The sequence below is a fragment of the Onthophagus taurus genome, chromosome 3 (genome assembly GCF_036711975.1).
Source record: "Onthophagus taurus isolate NC chromosome 3, IU_Otau_3.0, whole genome shotgun sequence".
Classification (NCBI taxonomy): Eukaryota; Metazoa; Arthropoda; class Insecta; order Coleoptera; family Scarabaeidae; genus Onthophagus; species Onthophagus taurus.
The window spans coordinates 29,215,606-29,233,784 of record NC_091968.1 but is presented as its reverse complement, the minus strand read 5'-3'; the positions used below and the strand labels follow the sequence as shown (position 1 = coordinate 29,233,784).

Here is an 18,179-nt window from a genome sequence, read left to right as displayed (position 1 = left end):
GTCGATGAAAATCGTTTCAAACACATCTCTTCATCGAATTTCTTTAAATAACCATCGATATTCGCGTCATCGATATCTTTATTATTAAAATTGGGGTTAATATAAATGTTATTAACTTGATATAAATCTTTAAACGACACGTTTCCGGACCCCAATGAAGTAAAACTTTCCCTTAATCGACGAATTTTTTCCGTTTCTTCGGGAGGAATTAAATTTTCTAATAAATATTTTATCTCGACTGATGTTGCATTTTGAAACGGTTGGGATAAAATTATTCCGTCGTTTTCGAGTTGTTTTTGAGTCGGTTTTCGTAATTTCGCGGAGAGAGATTTTAGAAATGCGTTTTTCATTTTCAAAAAGGGATTTAATGCAAGAAAATGTCACGTCAAAATTTTAAATACAGTGTGGTCATAATAAAGCACAATTTAGAAACGAACATTTATTAAAATCAGATTGTTTTATACAATGAAAAATCGATTAAAAAGAAATCGAGGGTTTTTTGACCACATTTTTGATTCGACTTTTATTTCATTCTTTTGATATTATCTAATAGAACACATTTCAAAGCTAAATACATAGAGAGGTTATCTTTTCGTTAAGAATTGTTGGCCCACGTTTTATTTTTAATGTAATAATAAACGCTAAAATGCTTTTTTTTTGCTTCTAAAAAGCGATTCTATTTGTTTTATTTCTATTTGTGTGTTATTTTAGGCCAATTGACCTTTTCCTATAAAACCATACGAGTTATAAGAGTTAATTTGATTTTGGCGGATCGCTTTCGAATTCGATCCCGCACAATTTTGTGATTGTTTAGTTGAATGTTGACATTTTAACGCAGTCCTCAATTCTGACGCCATTTCAGCACATAATGATATCTAAACAAATCAAAAAATACAATGAGAAAAACAATTAAAATTAAATACAAAACCCCACCAAATTTTTTTACTTACTTCTAAATTAGTCTGAAAACTTACCTTCTACTTTTCCAAGATTTTTTTGAAACATGAAAACAGATCGTATATATATTTAACATAATCTCAAAAGAAATATTGTCATTTTTACGATTTTCACACACAGATTAGACGGAGAAAGATTAATTATCATTGTAATTATTATCTTATTATCTACTTTTAATTATTGTTTAACCTATTTTTTTTGTGGTTCAAGAGTCGCCCATTCTCCGTTTCTTTGCCATTAGGAAAACGATCTAAGTAAAATTGAGGGGCGAATCGTAATTTTATAATGCGATATAAAATCTCGTTAATTCACAGCTATGTATCGTGCAGAATGCTGCTCACCCGTTCCTCAACTGCAACCTTCCTCGACTTCCAAACGAACTCGCACACAGCGATCACACAAGCCACCCCCATTCCACCCATTAACACCACGAAAACACCACCGACATTCGCCAAACCCAATTCGTTCGCTGTACTACTCGTTTTTGTCGTTTCATCCTTAAATAATTAGGTTATAAAAATGATTCATACTTTGAAATTGTTATTAATTACCCTACAAGCTCCTCCACCTCTCTTTTCTTTCCACCATCTCGTTTTTAATATATGCAATTTTCCTTCTTCTTGTAATTTTAAAATCGCTCCACTTATAGCCGTTCTAAATGGAGAATCTATAACCAAAATATCTTAATTTATTAAACTATCAAATAATTATTAGTTTAAACGTAATTGGACCGCATAACGCATTTATCTCAAAAAAACAAAAAGTTCGATCTTTCAACTATTAATTTTGACATATTTGTCAACTTTATAAAAAATCCTTTAAAATGAGTCCAAACTCGACATATTTAACTTTAATATTAATTAAGATACAATAACTTCCGGTTTGAAACGTCAACGTCAATTTTGACATATTTGTCATCTTCATTAAAAAACCTTTAAAATGAGTCCAAACATGATGCAATTATCTCAAAAAACAAAAAAGTTAGAATAAAAAATATTAAACCCGAAGTTAGCAACAATGAAGACTGCAATTTAATTTTAAATATTATATTTTTGTTTTTGTGACAAATATTAAGACATTTTATAAAAATTAAGAATATGTCAAAACGACATTGACATTTCAAATCGGAAGTTGCTTATATCTCGAGTAATATTGGAAATAAACGTATCATGTTTGGACTCATTTTAAAGGATTTTTCACGACGATTACAAATATGTCAAAATTGACGTTGACATTCTTAACCGGAAGTTGACCATAACTTCATTTATATTGAAGATAAATATGTTGTGTTTGTACCACGAAGTAGTATAAGGAGATAAAACGAGCGTACAAAAGTGGTGGGGGATTTGCTCCAAAATAGGGCGAACTTAATTCAATGTTATACCTTGTGGCTCTGACGACAGAGCCCCTTGTGTTAAAACTGCAAACTAAAATTAAATATACTTTTTAGGTTATACTTGACAGATTTTTAATTCTGACAGATCAGCTGATTTTAGCTGGACCAATTCTATATTATAGGAGTAATAAAAATTATAATATTGAATAATATTATGATAATTAATTATTATCTAAAATTGAGTTGTAAAAATGATGTGTAATAATGATTAATGTAATGGACCGCAAAAGAAAAAATAACGGCCCTAACCTAAACAGATTAATTTTTGTTAGTTTACAGTTTTGCCACCGGGGCGCTGTCGTCAGAGCCACAAGGTAAAACTCTGAATTAGATTCGCCCTATTCTGGAACACAGTCGCCTATTGCCGTTTTATCTCCTTATACTACTTCGTGGTTTGTACTCATTTTAAAGGATTTTTAATGAAGATTACAAATATGTCAAAATTGAGGTTGACATTTTAAACCTGAAGTTAGTTAAGATCTATCGATTCTATCTAACGACAGGTTAGATCGTTTCATCCGAAAATATGTTGTAATCTCATCAAGTTTAGTGAAAATAACTTTATTTTTAAATTTATTAGACTTATTTTGTGCGTGGGTATAAATTGAGGTTAGGATTTAATACGAAAATGCGATTTAATACGAAATTAACATTGCTTGTAACCTCACGAAATGTAACGTCACATCGAAACTTTAAAGTGATTTTTCGGTAAGTACTACACTTTTCCGCACTTTCTTTTTATTATTAACGCCTTTTTTGGGCCATTTCCTACTGATTAAAAAAAATTAATCGATTTTTTAAGACAAAATGCTATTCTTGATATATGCCACATGTATTTAGGTTGGTACTAAAAAAAATCAATTTTAAATTTTTATATGACATTTTATATGATGCACCCCGGCGAAAATAGTGTTACAACTCAAAAATGACCATTTTGAGGTTCTATGGGTTATATCAGTAATAAATACGTATAGTTCATTTTTTTTCTATAATACCTGTCAAATTGTTGTAAAGTTGGCAAAATTAACAGGGAGTTTTGTTTTATCATGTTTTGAAGTAAATATGTCACATTGACGTTTGAGCTTTCGTTATTCAAAAAGAAAAGGTGCATAAAAAGTGTTGTGGGGTGTTTATTTGCCATTTATTTACCTAGAAAAGGTATTTTATTCTATTAATTACTTTGTAGCACGTTTTTACAACAAATATGTGCTTCGTGAAAATCGTATTTACCTAAAAATGTATTAGTATTTTAACCTCAACTAAATAGTTACTGAAAATGTTACTAAAAACCATGAAAACAACATAAATTTTATAAGGGTCCTAGATAATACCAACAGAAACCCTAAATAATTTACATTGACAAGTATTATAGAAAAAAAACGGACTATATGGTGTGCCCCCTACGTGTAGAAAAACGTCACATCTCTAACTCACAATTTATCCGTCAAACGGCAGTTTTAGTTATGTCAGTTTTGTTTTAGGCTAGTTCCATCAGTTCCATTACTTATTATGGCAAGAACAGTGTCACTTTAGTGTTGCTACAAGAAAGTGTGCATGTTTCGGGCGAGATAAACGACATATTTTAGGTTGTGACAGTTTTCGTTGAGTAAGGTAAGTGGAATATAATTATTAAAATACTCAGAAGTAGAAAACTGTCACTTTTCTTGAAATAATTATCTATAAACCTTTTTTCTTGTACTGTTTTTTTTGTAATTTTGTGTTAGTATTTACTTAACTTTATAATTTCAAATAAAGAACTTTAGGAACTAAATATTAATAATGTAGCATACAATTTGTTTGTTTTAGCCTCGGTGTGGAACCTATGCAAGGATACAGAGGTAGAAAAATGTTGACAGCTGCTGCTGGTACTCCTGACGTTAAAAAATGACAAAAGGACGGATTGGAAAACGGAAAAGATTGAAAATTATGACAAATAACGACGGAAGAATACAATATTCTAGATGGAAGTGTACTGAAAATCCGCATAAAAAGCGATTGGGATTACCACGGGTTAAATCCGGTGTTCAACAACAGGAATCAGCAAATGAAACAGCGAATGATTCAGACTTAGATAATAATAATAATAATAATAATAATAATGCCTTTATTAATAGAAACAACAGAAAAAAAAAGATTACAAATGTGCGCAGGGCGGAGTTAGGACCATAGTCCTCTCTACCACCCAACCCTGCGTTAAAAAAAATTCAAAAACAAAACATAAAACATTCGATCTTGACAATAATACTAATACCAACAAAACAGCCATTCAGAGAGAAAGTAATAAAAATAACACTCATAGTAAAAAATCGAAAATGATATAAATTACTCATTAGCCCCATTCTGGCCACAGACAATGATCTCGCGGAGCCCTTTTTTGAAGGTGCTCACGACTTAAGAGAACTTGGCAACGGGTTGTAAAGCCTGGGTAGATTAAAAGAGAAAGACCGTTGAAACAAAACCGAGCGGTGCTGAGGTGGAGTAATCAAGCCCTTGGATTTGATGTTCAAATTATGAACATCAGTCCGGAATGATATTTTATTATAAAGATAAGAAGGCGACTTAAATAAAAGTAATTTATGATAAAAAGTTAACAGATGTAATTTCCTCCTGTCAGCCATATTAAGCCAACCCACCTCCTTCAAAAAACATGTAACGTGATCTCTCAAACGCAACCCAAAAATCAGTCTCAGACAGGCGTTCTGAACTTTCTGAATACGGCCGGCAGTTACCTGATCCAGACAAGTGCCGTATACCGTGTCGCAAAAATTAAATTGGCTGAGTACCAAGGCGTCACACAGTCTCGCCCTAATGTCCCTAGATAAAAAGTTTTTAATATTATAAATAAGCTTCAGCGCCGCAAATGATTTACGGACCTTTAAAGTAACATGATCCCTAAATCTGACATCACAATCCATTAGGAGGCCAAGATTACGACAACAACCCGCAACGCCCAAGTCACCACTATCCAGCTCAATTCTAAAATGAGAGCAAGCGTTGCGGGCATTGCGTCTACCAAACAACAACATAACCGATTTTAAGGGATTCAATCTTAAGTTGTGACTGGCAGCCATTTTGGTAAACCGAGCTACATCACCCGCAATCCTAAGTTGGGCCACAGGAGCATCATCCTGTCTGAAAGAATAATATATCTGAGAATCATCGGCATAAAAATGAGCTTTAGAATATTTGAGACAATTTTGGAGACCAGAAGTATAAATGCTAAATAAGAGCGGACCCAATACAGAACCTTGTGGTACACCGGCCATTAATTCACGGGCAGCCGAGACGATCATGCCACAGGAAACGACCTGTCTTCGATCAGAAAGAAAATTCAATATTAAGGCAGCAGCATTAGTACAAAACCCAATGTACTTTAGAATAGAATCCAAAACTGTATAATTCACCGTATCAAATGCTTTCGAAAAGTCGAAAAGAATTAAAGCCGTAACCATGTCATCATCAGCTGCCCGCAGTATATCATCAGTTATATGCATCAATGCTGTACCACATCCATGATTTTTACGAAACCCAGACTGTGTCGTCGGCAAAACACTGCAACCCTCAACAAAAAATCTCATCTGAAAGGCCATGATTTTTTCCAAAATCTTAGACAACACAGGCGAAATACTAATCGGCCTAAGGTCACCACACGAAGTAGGATTGGCTATCTTAGGCAGTGGGATCACTTTAGCAGTTTTCCAAGCGTCTGGAAAAACTGAGTTAGCTAAACAGTAGTTTATAATATGTGTTACAAAAGGTAGAATATGGAGACAGCAAAGATGCAACATTAAGGATGAAACACCATCAAAACCAACCGAGCCTGATTTTAACTTCAAAAGTAGTGAACCGACAATGTATTCATCTACCGTTTCAAATAGGAAATTATTAGTAGGATTTAATTTAGAATTATTATAGAAGTCAACAACATCCTGATCAACAACCCCTCCCAATTCAGAAGATCTAGCGAAATAATCATTTATCTCATCTGCATTACCTAAACTCCCGGGCAATGGTTGGCGCCTCTGTCTGGCGACACCCCAATCACGAAGGACCCGCCATAGCTTAGCAGAACTACGCTAAGCCACCACCGAACCAAAGTATGCCTCTTTCTCTCTTCTTATCGCTCCTTCCACGTAGGCGGTACAAATCTTTGTAACTATACAGATCATTAATATTCTTAGAGTGCTTATATTTAGAGTAAGCCCTATCCCTCAAACACATCATTTGTTTTAACTGCGGCGTAAGCCAAGGACTACGTCTTTTAGAAAATCGTCTATTCCTTAGTGGAGCATATTTATCGAAAATTGAAATAATAAGATTATTAAAAAAATTAACTTTGATATTAACGTCATCCAGTTCATAAATTAAAGAGAACGGCAACGACTCCAATTCAGCAGTAAAATCAACAAGATTGATAGAATTAAAATCCCGGTAAGCCCTAAAAACTGGTTCAGTAACAATAGGTGCGACTGTCAAGCTACATCTAATCATGATCATGATCAGTTAGACCATGCAAACTGTCCAGTGAAGTAAACGCAAAATCGACACAAGAAGAAACAACAACATCTATCAAGGTTTCCGAGGAAGAAGTAATACGAGTAGACTCGTTCACCAGTTGCAACAACCCATATGCGTCCAGAAGATTCAAAAATGTAGTAGTGTATGTATTCTGAGAATTAAGCAAGTTAATATTTATATCACCTACAACAAATAATTCATCGCATTGAGGAATTACCAACCCCAGTGTCGCCTCAAAAGCGTCAAGGAAACTATTGATATTCTCCCTAGGTGGTCTATATATAATTTTCATATTATGCCATCATCTTCTGATTCTGAAAACGCGTCGGAGTCATCAGGATCGAAAGAAAATGAAAATACTTACTGTTCTTGCCGGGGTGCGATATGATATATTTACGTTATACTAGTAATTAATTACATAATTATCTTACTTGGTGGCATAGCTATTCCATATCCCTTCGAATCCAACATCCCACCGACTTGAGTTAACTCACAATTTCTTTCGATAACATACTCAATCGACGTCGACTCCATAAGAAAAGCGTAACTTCCTTTTCCCTTAACGACTTTTTCCACGCCCTCTTTATTGCTCGACGTGAAAACCGTCGGTTTGGCCGATTCCATAAACGACCACATCCGTTGATACGTTGAGAAATTTGAATCGCGGAAAAAAGCGGCCGTCGAGCCGTCCCTCAAAGCTCCGTATTTAATTCGAGTTTGTTTCGCTAAATCTTCCGCGCTTTCTATCGGCGAATCCATCCGTTCGACCGTTAAAAAAGCAGCGAGGTTAGCCGTGTACGATGAGATCATTATTAACGTGAAAAACCACCACATTCCGGCGACCATTCGCGTGGAAACAGCTCTGAAATAGAAACGAAAGATCTCGATGACGTTTTTAACGTCAAAAGTGACATTATAAAAAGTAAATTTTGTTTACGGGGATACAGCAAGGGTCTAAAGTTTGTGAATTAAAAATTTACAACTTACTTTGGCGCAATGTCAGACCCTTGCTGCATCAATGATCCAATGGTGAACCACAACGAGTTGAGTAGGGTAAATTGGTTCTCGAGTACGTCCGGTTCGTTGTTGCAAGGATGGGGATTGTCCCATTCGTAAGGACTGAATCTGGAACAGAAAAGGAAACGCGAAAAAGAAAGAGAATAGCTCCACTCACTTCGGTAAGAAATCGCATCCTTGTTGCATTAGGGACCCGATGGCGAACCACATACAATTGAAGAGGGTGAATTGGTTCTCTAAGTGGTCCGGATTCGGGTTACAAGGATGCGGATTTTGCCATTCGTACGGCGTGAACCTGAAAAACCACCTGAAAACCGTCCCCCCGCGATAATTTTAAAACTCTTTACCTCGCCAAAATAAAGAGTAAAACGGAAACTCCCAGATACGCTGTTGCCATATATATCCAAACGTCCAAAGAAAGCGGTGATAAAAAAGAAAACAAATTCGGCGGTTGCTTAATCGGTTTCCTATAAAGAATACTGATTCCCAAATTCATAAAAGGCATTGTAAAATCAACAGCTTGCTCCCTATCGTAAGTTATCGTTAAATCAGCTATAGCTAAATCGGCTTTTTGATCCAATAACTCCCTAATCATTCCATCCCATTCTTTGGTTTGTCTATTTAACGAACCGTAACGTCCATCCGGAGCTAATCTTATGGTGTAATTAAAACCCAACACTCGGGATATTTCGTGGATTAAATCAACTGCATAACCTTCGTATTGAGCATTACCGGTTAATTGTTCACTTGAATCTTTTCTCATACAATAAGGAGAACTCTAAAAATATAAAGCACTTAATTAATAAAATAAATAGTGAATGGGGCCGTTACACATTTTTTTTTATTATTTATTCGATAGTTTAGAAAAAATTTTAAAAAACTTTGGTGACGTCACCATCGTTTCATACGCGGTTGGTTGAAATAAAAGTCAATAAAAGGAGCGAGATGCCACGAGAATCTTATACGCTAGAAGAAGAGATCCGAACGATGCACGTTTGTGTCTTCTTGATCTTACGCGAAAACCACGTAAACGTTACCAAAGCTTTTATAGAGGGATTTTGAATTTTAATGTTAATTATTGCCAAAATTAAACAATTTTAGGATCGTAGGATTTTATTCGATTGAAGGTAACGGCCCCATTATGTAGATTAAATTTTTACCAAAATTGTTGTGACAACAAACGTTTTATTTTGAATAATCTCAACAATTTGCGTATAAACCTCCCCGTATGTTCTTGTGAAATTAACCCCTTCCGTTGAATTCCACGTCCCGATTTTCTTTAAACCTTCCCGATTCAATTCAATGATGTCCAAGGCGAAATCGCTACGAAACCCTTGGTGATCGAATTTAATTACACCAGTTAATCCACGCATTTCAACCTGGCGATAAATAATCAATTAAATGATTAACAAACGTGTAATTAAGTTTAACCTACAATTTTCATGTAATTTATAAGACTGTATCCGTGAGGCCAAGTATCCACCGCATCACAACTTAACGGTTTGATGTCGATTTGTTGGCTAGTGTCTAAATCATGGAGAGCTTTTGCGAATAAATGGACGGCATCGTACATTAATGCCGTTTCAGCCTTTACAAATGTGTTGTTATCCTTTGAATAAAAAGGTTATGTTAAGAAAAGTGTTAATTTCTTTTGCGAAATGACGTTGATTACAGCGCCATCTTTTGACATTTAATTGAATTTCATTAAAAGATTTAAAAATTGCTTAAACATTCATTGTAATTTCGCTATAATAATATGATATTTTGTTAGAATGATTAAATAATAAATCGAAAATGATTATTATTTAGATTACAAAGTCAAAATTAAAATAAAATATCAAGAATTGAAGTTAACATGACATGGAAATATCACAGCGCCAAGATAAATGTCAAAATGACATTAAAAACGTCACATTTTTTATCATATTTTCATCAACAAAAAATCTTTAAATCGATTCTTACCAAATCCAAATTGAATTTTATTTCTTTGCAGCTAATTTTTCTTTATTGTTAACTTACACTTCTTCTAATTTTCTCTTTTTCTTCCATGGATACTAGTTATTATTCTTCATCTGATTCTTCTTCTCCTTTTTCATCCTCTTCTTCTTCTTCTTCATCCTCTTCTTCTTCTACAAGCTCGCTCTTGAATTTACCTCGGTTAACTCTCTCAAACTCCAGTGGAAATGCTGAGGCCGATGAACCGCATAAATTAATAGGGATTCCCCCGTCTAACCTCTTCTCTAATCTTACGAACTGCATCACTCTGTGTCATGTCAATGTCCAGAGTCTAACTGCTCACTTTAATGACTTTTTGATCACATTTGAATCTGGTATTTTTGACATAATCTTAGTGAGTGAAACCTGGCTCAAGCCTTCCCTACATTCTCCTATGTTTGTTTTTCCGGGCTATCGTCTTCTGAGAAATGATCGCGTGTATTCTAGGGGTGGGGGTGTGGCTGCGTATGTCAAAGATCAACTACAGGTTGACTCGATTGAATTGTCCGATGGATCTTCGCGAGCAATGGAATTCCTTTTGATTGAGGTTAAGTGTGTTAATGCTAAACTACTATTGGGTGTTTTTTATTGTCCCCCAATGATGAATTACTTTGAGCAATTTGAGGATCTCCTTGAAAGACATAGTATGTGCTATGACACCATAGTATTAATGGGCGATTTCAATACGTGTACATTGAGAGATGACCTGCGTAGTGATAAACTTCGATTTGTCACTTCTTCCTCAAATCTATCTATCATCCCTTCTCAACCAACCCATCACCTTCCTTCGTCCGACTCTCTGCTTGACTTGATCATGTCGTCTTGCACCGATAAGATTCTTGTTCACGGTCAACTACCTGCTCTGCAATTCCCCAACCATGATCTTATTTATTGCGCTGTCCAAGTCCGAAATGTAGTTTGTCCTCAGCGTAATCTATCTTACCGTGATTTCAAACATGTTGACTATCAACAACTCAACTCTGATGCGCTGAGGATAGACTGGAAACCGTTATATCTTATGACGGACATTGACGCGAAGGTTAACTATTTTAATAATAAAGTAACATGTTTGTATGACAAACATGCTCCGGTAAAGCAAAGGAGAGTGAAACATTTTCCTGCCCCTTGGTTAACTAATGATATTAGGGGTCTCATAATAGAGCAAAAACGTTGTACAGACGTAACCCGTCAGTTGATAACTACGACTGCTATCGTTCTTTGCGTAATAGGTGCAATCACAAATGCAAAAATGCTAAAAAAAAATATTTTTATTGGAAATTATCTGTGTCGACACCAACTACATTTTGGAAGACCTTGCGATCTCTTGGCGTCACTGACAGCAAACTCACGCAATCCACTCCGGATCCTAACTTGTTGGCCAGCTATTTTGCCGAACCGCCGGTTACGCTTGACGCTACTCAGAAGGCTACCTTAATTCAAACCATTTGTGCATCAGAGAATGGGAGCGTGGATGATGCACGTAGCTTTTCATTGACTATGGTTGACTCGGAGGTTGTTCGTGAGGCTCTCACTCAAACCTGAAAAAAACGGTGCCGACTTTATCTGTCTAAAACAGATCTTGCCAATACTAGATGCTGTTCTGCCTCCGCTGAATCATATTTTTAACTTTTCTTTTGAATCATCCTCTTTTCCATCTATATGGAAACATGCTCAGGTTGTTCCCATTCCCAAATTGAAAACTCCAGTTTTGGCTAGCGACTATCGTCCTATTTCAATACTTTCTCTTTTGTCAAAGGTTCTTGAGCGTATTGTGTATACCCAGGTTTATGATTTTCTTGAGAAGCATCGATTGATTAGTGACAAACAGTCTGGTTTCCGACGGGGTCGTAGTACTACTACTTCCTTGATCAAGATCACGGATGATATAAGACTTGCCTGTGATAATCGTCGTCTCACTATTTTGGTTCTACTTGATTTCAGCAAAGCCTTCGACTCTGTCGATTACGATCTTTTTCTTTCTATACTTTCATCTATTGGTTTTTCTTCCTCGAGTCTTTCATGGTTTCATTCATATCTTTCGCATCGCACACTGTGTGTCCGTGCCAATTCAACCTTTTCCAACCGCTTTGAGCTTTCTTGTGGTGTGCCCCAGGGCAGTGTTCTCGGTCCGTTGCTGTTTTCTATCTTCATTGATAGTGTCACCAAGGTTATTTCTTCAAATGTTCATCTTTACGCGGATGACCTGCAGATCTATACCGATACAACAGTTGATGACTTTCCTCAAGCTATTGAGCGAATTAATAATGATCTTGCGAGAGTGCTTGAGTGGTCTAAACTATACGGTTTGAAGCTCAATGCTAATAAGACCCAAGCCATAATATTTGGTACAAATCCTCTACGGAGCAGGGTGGCTACTTTTACTAACTCGCAACTTCTACTTGGTGACACCGTCATTAAATTTTCGGATTTAATTAAGAATCTTGGAGTTATGATGGACTCTGCACTGTCTTGGCGCCCCCAGGTTCAGGCGATTTGTAAGAGGGTTTACTCTTGTTTCCACTCCCTCCGTAAATTTAAGTGTTTTCTTCCACCTTACGTTCGACGCAACCTCGGTTATTCGCTGATTTTTCCACATCTTGATTATGCGGATACGGTTTGTACTGACCTGTCGATATCTTTGTGTAATAAACTCCAGAGATTACAAAATAATTGCATACGTTTTATATTCGATCTTGGGAAATATTGTCATATTACTCCTTACCGCAATAACTTACAATAACAAGTCTCTATAAGATTATTAAGACTCAGAGTCCACAGTACTTATTTAATAATTTTAAATTCTTATCATCACACGAGCGTCCCACTCGTTCGCAATCGGACTTAATTCTTCTATTCCCAATACATCATACGAATTTATACCACAGGTCATTTACGCTGTACGCCATATCCCTCTGGAATGGTCTCCCCATGGATATTAGAAACGCTCCAACCCTGTCATCTTTCAAGACTTGTCTTACACATTTCCTCTTCTCCCGTCAAATGCGATCTTGTAATATTTTACTTCCTCTTCTTCTTTTATGGCAATAAAGTTTGTTTATTATTATTATTATTAAAATCCGACTTTTTATATCGATTAGTTCTACATAGTAACAGTGCTAGTATAAAAATGGAACTAACACTAGACTTAGAACCAGACATCTTTAGAGACGTGCGACTAAACCCGAATGATTCTGATTCTAGGTCTAGTGTTAGGTCTACATAGTAACAGTGCTAGTGTAAAACTAGAACTTCTACATAGTAACAGTCTTAGTATAAAATTAGAACTAATACTAGACCTAGAATTAGAAACTTGTGTTTATTTAGGTTATGTTTGTGTCTTTTACGAAATGACATTAATTACAGCGCCATCTTTTGACGTTTAATGAAATTTAATTAAAACATTTACAATTTTTTTAAATATTCGATATTGTCATTTCGTTACAATATGATATTTTGTTAGAATGATTAAATAATAAATCGAAAATGATTATTATTTAGATTACAAAGTCAAAATTAATATAAAATATCAAGAATTGAAGTTAATATGACATGGAAATATCACAGAGCCAAGATAAATGTCAAAATGACATTCAAAACGTCACATTTTTTATCATATTTTATCAACAAAAAATCTTTAAATCGATTCTTACCAAATCCGACTTTTTATATCGATTAGTTCTACATAGTAACAGTGCTAGTATAAAAGTGGAACTAACACTAGACCTAGAACCAGAATCATTCGGGTTTAGCCGCACGTCTCTAAAGACGGCTAAACCCGAATGATTCTGATTCTAGGTCTAGTGTTAGTTCTACATAGTAACAGTACTAGTGTAAAACTAGAACTTCTACATAGTAACAGTGTTAGTATAAAATTAGAACTAATACTAGACCTAGAACTAGAAACTTGTGTTTATTTAGGTTATGTTTGTTTCTTTTACGAAATGACATTAATTACAGCGCCATCTTTTGACGTTTAATGAAATTTAATTAAAACATTTACAATTTTTTTAAATATTCGATATTGTCATTTCGTTACAATATGATATTTTGTTAGAATGATTAAATAATAAATCGAAAATGATTATTATTTAGATTACAAAGTCAAAATTAATATAAAATATCAAGAATTGAAGTTAATATGACATGGAAATATCTCAGAGCCAAGATAAATGTCAAAATGACATTCAAAACGTCACATTTTTTGTCATATTTTCATCAACAAAAAATCTTTAAATCGATTCTTACCAAATCCCACTTTTTATATCGATTAGTTCTACATAGTAACAGTGCTAGTATAAAAGTGGAACTAACACTAGACCTAGAACCAGAATCATTCGGGTTTAGCCGCACGTCTCTAAAGACGGCTAAACCCGAATGATTCTGATTCTAGGTCTAGTGTTAGTTCTACATAGTAACAGTGCTAGTGTAAAACTAGAACTTCTACATAGTAACAGTGTTAGTATAAAATTAGAACTAATACTAGACCTAGAACTAGAAACTTGTGTTTATTTAGGTTATGTTTGTTTCTTTTACGAAATGACATTAATTACAGCGCCATCTTTTGACGTTTAATGAAATTTAATTAAAACATTTACAATTTTTTTAAATATTCGATATTGTCATTTCGTTACAATATGATATTTTGTTAGAATGATTAAATAATAAATCGAAAATGATTATTATTTAGATTACAAAGTCAAAATTAATATAAAATATCAAGAATTGAAGTTAATGTGACATGGAAATATCACAGAGCCAAGATGAATGTCAAAATGACATTCAAAACGTCACATTTTTTGTCATATTTTCATCAACAAAAAATCTTTAAATCGATTCTTACCAAGTCCGACTTTTTATATCGATTAGTTCTACATAGTAACAGTGCTAGTATAAAAGTGGAACTAACACTAGACCTAGAACCAGAATCATTCGGGTTTAGCCGCACGTCTCTAAAGACGGCTAAACCCGAATGATTCTGATTCTAGGTCTAGTGTTAGTTCTACATAGTAACAGTGCTAGTGTAAAACTAGAACTTCTACATAGTAACAGTCTTAGTATAAAATTAGAACTAATACTAGACCTAGATTTAGAAACTTGTGTTTATTTAGGTTATGTTTGTTTCTTTTACGAAATGACATTAATTACAGCGCCATCTTTTGACGTTTAATGAAATTTAATTAAAACATTTACAATTTTTTTAAATATTCGATATTGTCATTTCGTTACAATATGATATTTTGTTAGAATGATTAAATAATAAATCGAAAATGATTATTATTTAGATTACAAAGTCAAAATTAATATAAAATATCAAGAATTGAAGTTAATGTGACATGGAAATATCACAGAGCCAAGATAAATGTCAAAATGACATTCAAAACGTCACATTTTTTATCATATTTTATCAACAAAAAATCTTTAAATCGATTCTTACCAAATCCGACTTTTTATATCGATTAGTTCTACATAGTAACAGTGCTAGTATAAAAGTGGAACTAACACTAGACCTAGAACCAGAATCATTCGGGTTTAGCCGCACGTCTCTAAAGACGGCTAAACCCGAATGATTCTGATTCTAGGTCTAGTGTTAGTTCTACATAGTAACAGTACTAGTGTAAAACTAGAACTTCTACATAGTAACAGTCTTAGTATAAAATTAGAACTAATACTAGACCTAGAATTAGAAACTTGTGTTTATTTAGGTTATGTTTGTGTCTTTTACGAAATGACATTAATTACAGCGCCATCTTTTGACGTTTAATGAAATTTAATTAAAACATTTACAATTTTTTTAAATATTCGATATTGTCATTTCGTTACAATATGATATTTTGTTAGAATGATTAAATAATAAATCGAAAATGATTAATTACAAAGTAAAAATTAAAATAAAATATCAAGAATTGAAGTTAATATGAGATGGAAATGTCACAGTGTCAAGCAACATAAATGTCAAAATGACATTTTATTAAAAACGTTACATTTTTGATTATATTTTCATCAAAAAAAAATCTTTATATCTATTCTTACCAAATCGGACTTTTTATTTTGATTATCTTTCGATTAGTTCTACATAGTAACAGTGTTAGTGTAAAAGTAGAACTAAGATTAGACCTAGAACTAGAGTCATTCTCATTCTAATGATAGTGCTAGTGTAAAACTAGAACTAACACTAGTGTTAGTTCTAGTTTTAATTGTTATTCAGCGCTACATTGTTGTATATCTTTATTGAAGCAGTTGAAAAGTTAAATGTATGTACGAATTAGAAAAGTACGTATATTAGATTATAGGTATATAGTAGAACTAGAGAAGTAGAACATTTTTGCCGTCTTTAGAGACATTTCGTTACAATATGATATTTTATTAAAATTATTAAATAATAAATTGATAATGACTAATGACAAAGTCAAAATTAAAATAAAATATCAAAAATTGAAGTTAATATGACAGGGAAATATCATATTAACTTCAATTTTTGTCAAATGTCAAGCTAAATGTCAAAATGACTTTAAAAACGTCACATTTTTGATCACATTTTCATCAACAAAAAAATCCTTAAATTCTCAATTCTTACCAAATCAGATTTTTTATTTCGATTATCAGTAGGTAAAGACCAATCTTTAACGATCGATCTAACATCCGAACCTTCCGGATCGACCAATCTAAAGGCGGTGATGTTTGTGCCTCCATATTTAAACTCTTCTAAATCGACACAATGCAAATCTAAAGAGGTGATTAAGTAGCTGTGATAATCGCTCATCATTCCGATTTGTTGAGCCTGTTTTAAGACATCATAAATTCTATCGGTCGAGCAATCTAATACAACATGAGATTCAGCCGAATTTTTAATTTGCTTCAAAAGGGGTCTATAAAAAAGTGAAATGAATCGATTTTTTTGAATCCCAACGGACGTTGGGTGTGTTCTTTTAATTAGTTTGAGTGGTACCTGTAATCGGATCCTTCACCTAATTGTCTCACGGTTATAGGAAATTCATACGGCCCATGAGCTTTTAAAAGTTCTTGTAAACGAACTAAACCTTCGTTGTTCTCGTAAATTATCGTAAAAGATTTCCAACCCCACGCTTTAACTAAATCAACGTAAGCCTAATTAAATAAAAAATTATTAATTATGAATCGGATTAAAGAAAAAAGAAAATACTTTTGATAACGTCGTCGGATGTGGATATAAATTAACCAAACAACTTTCCCTTCTTAAACGGTAATCCCAACGCGTTTCCAAATGTGGAATTTCCATCGTATCGCAAATTGATTGTACGTGGCTGGCGGTGTGCGCCGATTGTGGACCAAAAATAGCAGCAACACCACTTCTTAAAAGATGACAGACTTTTTTTGACGCGTGAAAACTATCTTGAGGCGACATCCTTTCGATTTGGGCACTCAATTTCGAACGTGGCAAAATCGTACGATCGTTATTTATCTTTTCAACTGCGTATCGAAACGCAATTTCTTGTCTATCATCCGCGGGATGAAATAAACCACCTTAATCAAAATAATTAATTTTACTCATTAAATAAATTAAAAAAGAATTTCTCACCAATTCTTATCACCTCCGGTAATAAAAAAACCTCATTTATCATACAAAACCCAATAATTATTAATGATATGTATTCCATTTTCTTTTTCTACTTGATTAGTTCACTTAAAACAATGAGGGTCGTTGGTGAAGTGGGCGGACATGAAAAGCTCACATCGAATCGAACACTTTTGAAAAGCTCAAATTGGTATATTTTGATTTGATGATCTATTCGAAACGTGATGTATCATTTTTTCGATTAAAATAAGCCGTAATTTCAATATTTGTTGACTCTTTTTGTTGCGAATTTACGTAAACGCGATACGTTGAAAGTTCGAGCTTTACTGCTGCGGGTTATGGACCGCAGCAGATTCAGGGATGCGAGCTTTTGCGCAGAAGCTTTATCATCCCGTTTGTATTACTATAGCTGCAGGGAGTTTCAGTTTTTTTTTAGAAAGAAAAGGGATGTTTAAATATTAAAATTCGTAATCAACACTTCAATTTAGATTTATTATCATATCACAAAAAAAAAAGAAAAGAACAAATATAAGATTTTTAAGGAGGGTTTTCGTAGACATTGATAAACGGTGGTTTTCGTTAGGCAATTAATAAAGCCGGGGGTTCAAAAAGAAAGAGGAAGGTTCCGTTTTCTCTCTAGAATTCCCAGACTGACGCGTTGACGGATCAATTCTTCTTCCTCCGATAGATGTTAGTCCGACTTTGTTGGAAGAATTTCTTCTTCGTGTGATCGAAAAATAAAAA

The 18,179-nt window shown here is 34.1% G+C and overlaps 1 protein-coding gene across 4 annotated transcripts; it reads right to left on the bottom strand.

Moving 5' to 3' along the window:
* Positions 1-424: 424 nt before the first annotated feature.
* On the bottom strand, positions 425-17,983 carry LOC111422494 (Kainate-type ionotropic glutamate receptor subunit 1D). Of its 4 annotated transcripts, XR_011639894.1 has the most exons (13): positions 17,439-17,983; positions 17,043-17,383; positions 16,830-16,987; positions 16,458-16,749; positions 9,324-9,497; positions 9,049-9,267; positions 8,236-8,666; positions 7,859-7,996; positions 7,303-7,733; positions 1,509-1,624; positions 1,299-1,454; positions 975-1,207; positions 793-875 (listed from the first exon to the last, which is right to left on the bottom strand). XR_011639894.1 is itself a non-coding variant. In XM_023055686.2 (12 exons), exons 1-12 carry the CDS (start codon positions 17,515-17,517, stop codon positions 708-710), a joined length of 2,703 nt encoding a protein of 900 aa, XP_022911454.2. In that variant the 5' UTR covers positions 17,518-17,983; the 3' UTR covers positions 425-707. The 4 variants fall into 4 exon arrangements, 2 of the variants coding, with proteins under 2 accessions (XP_022911454.2, XP_022911453.2); XM_023055686.2 differs by lacking the exons at positions 975-1,207; positions 7,859-7,996 and adding an exon at positions 8,046-8,183 and having other exon boundaries at positions 425-875; XM_023055685.2 differs by lacking the exon at positions 975-1,207 and having other exon boundaries at positions 425-875.
* Between the last annotated feature and the right edge of the window lie 196 nt (positions 17,984-18,179).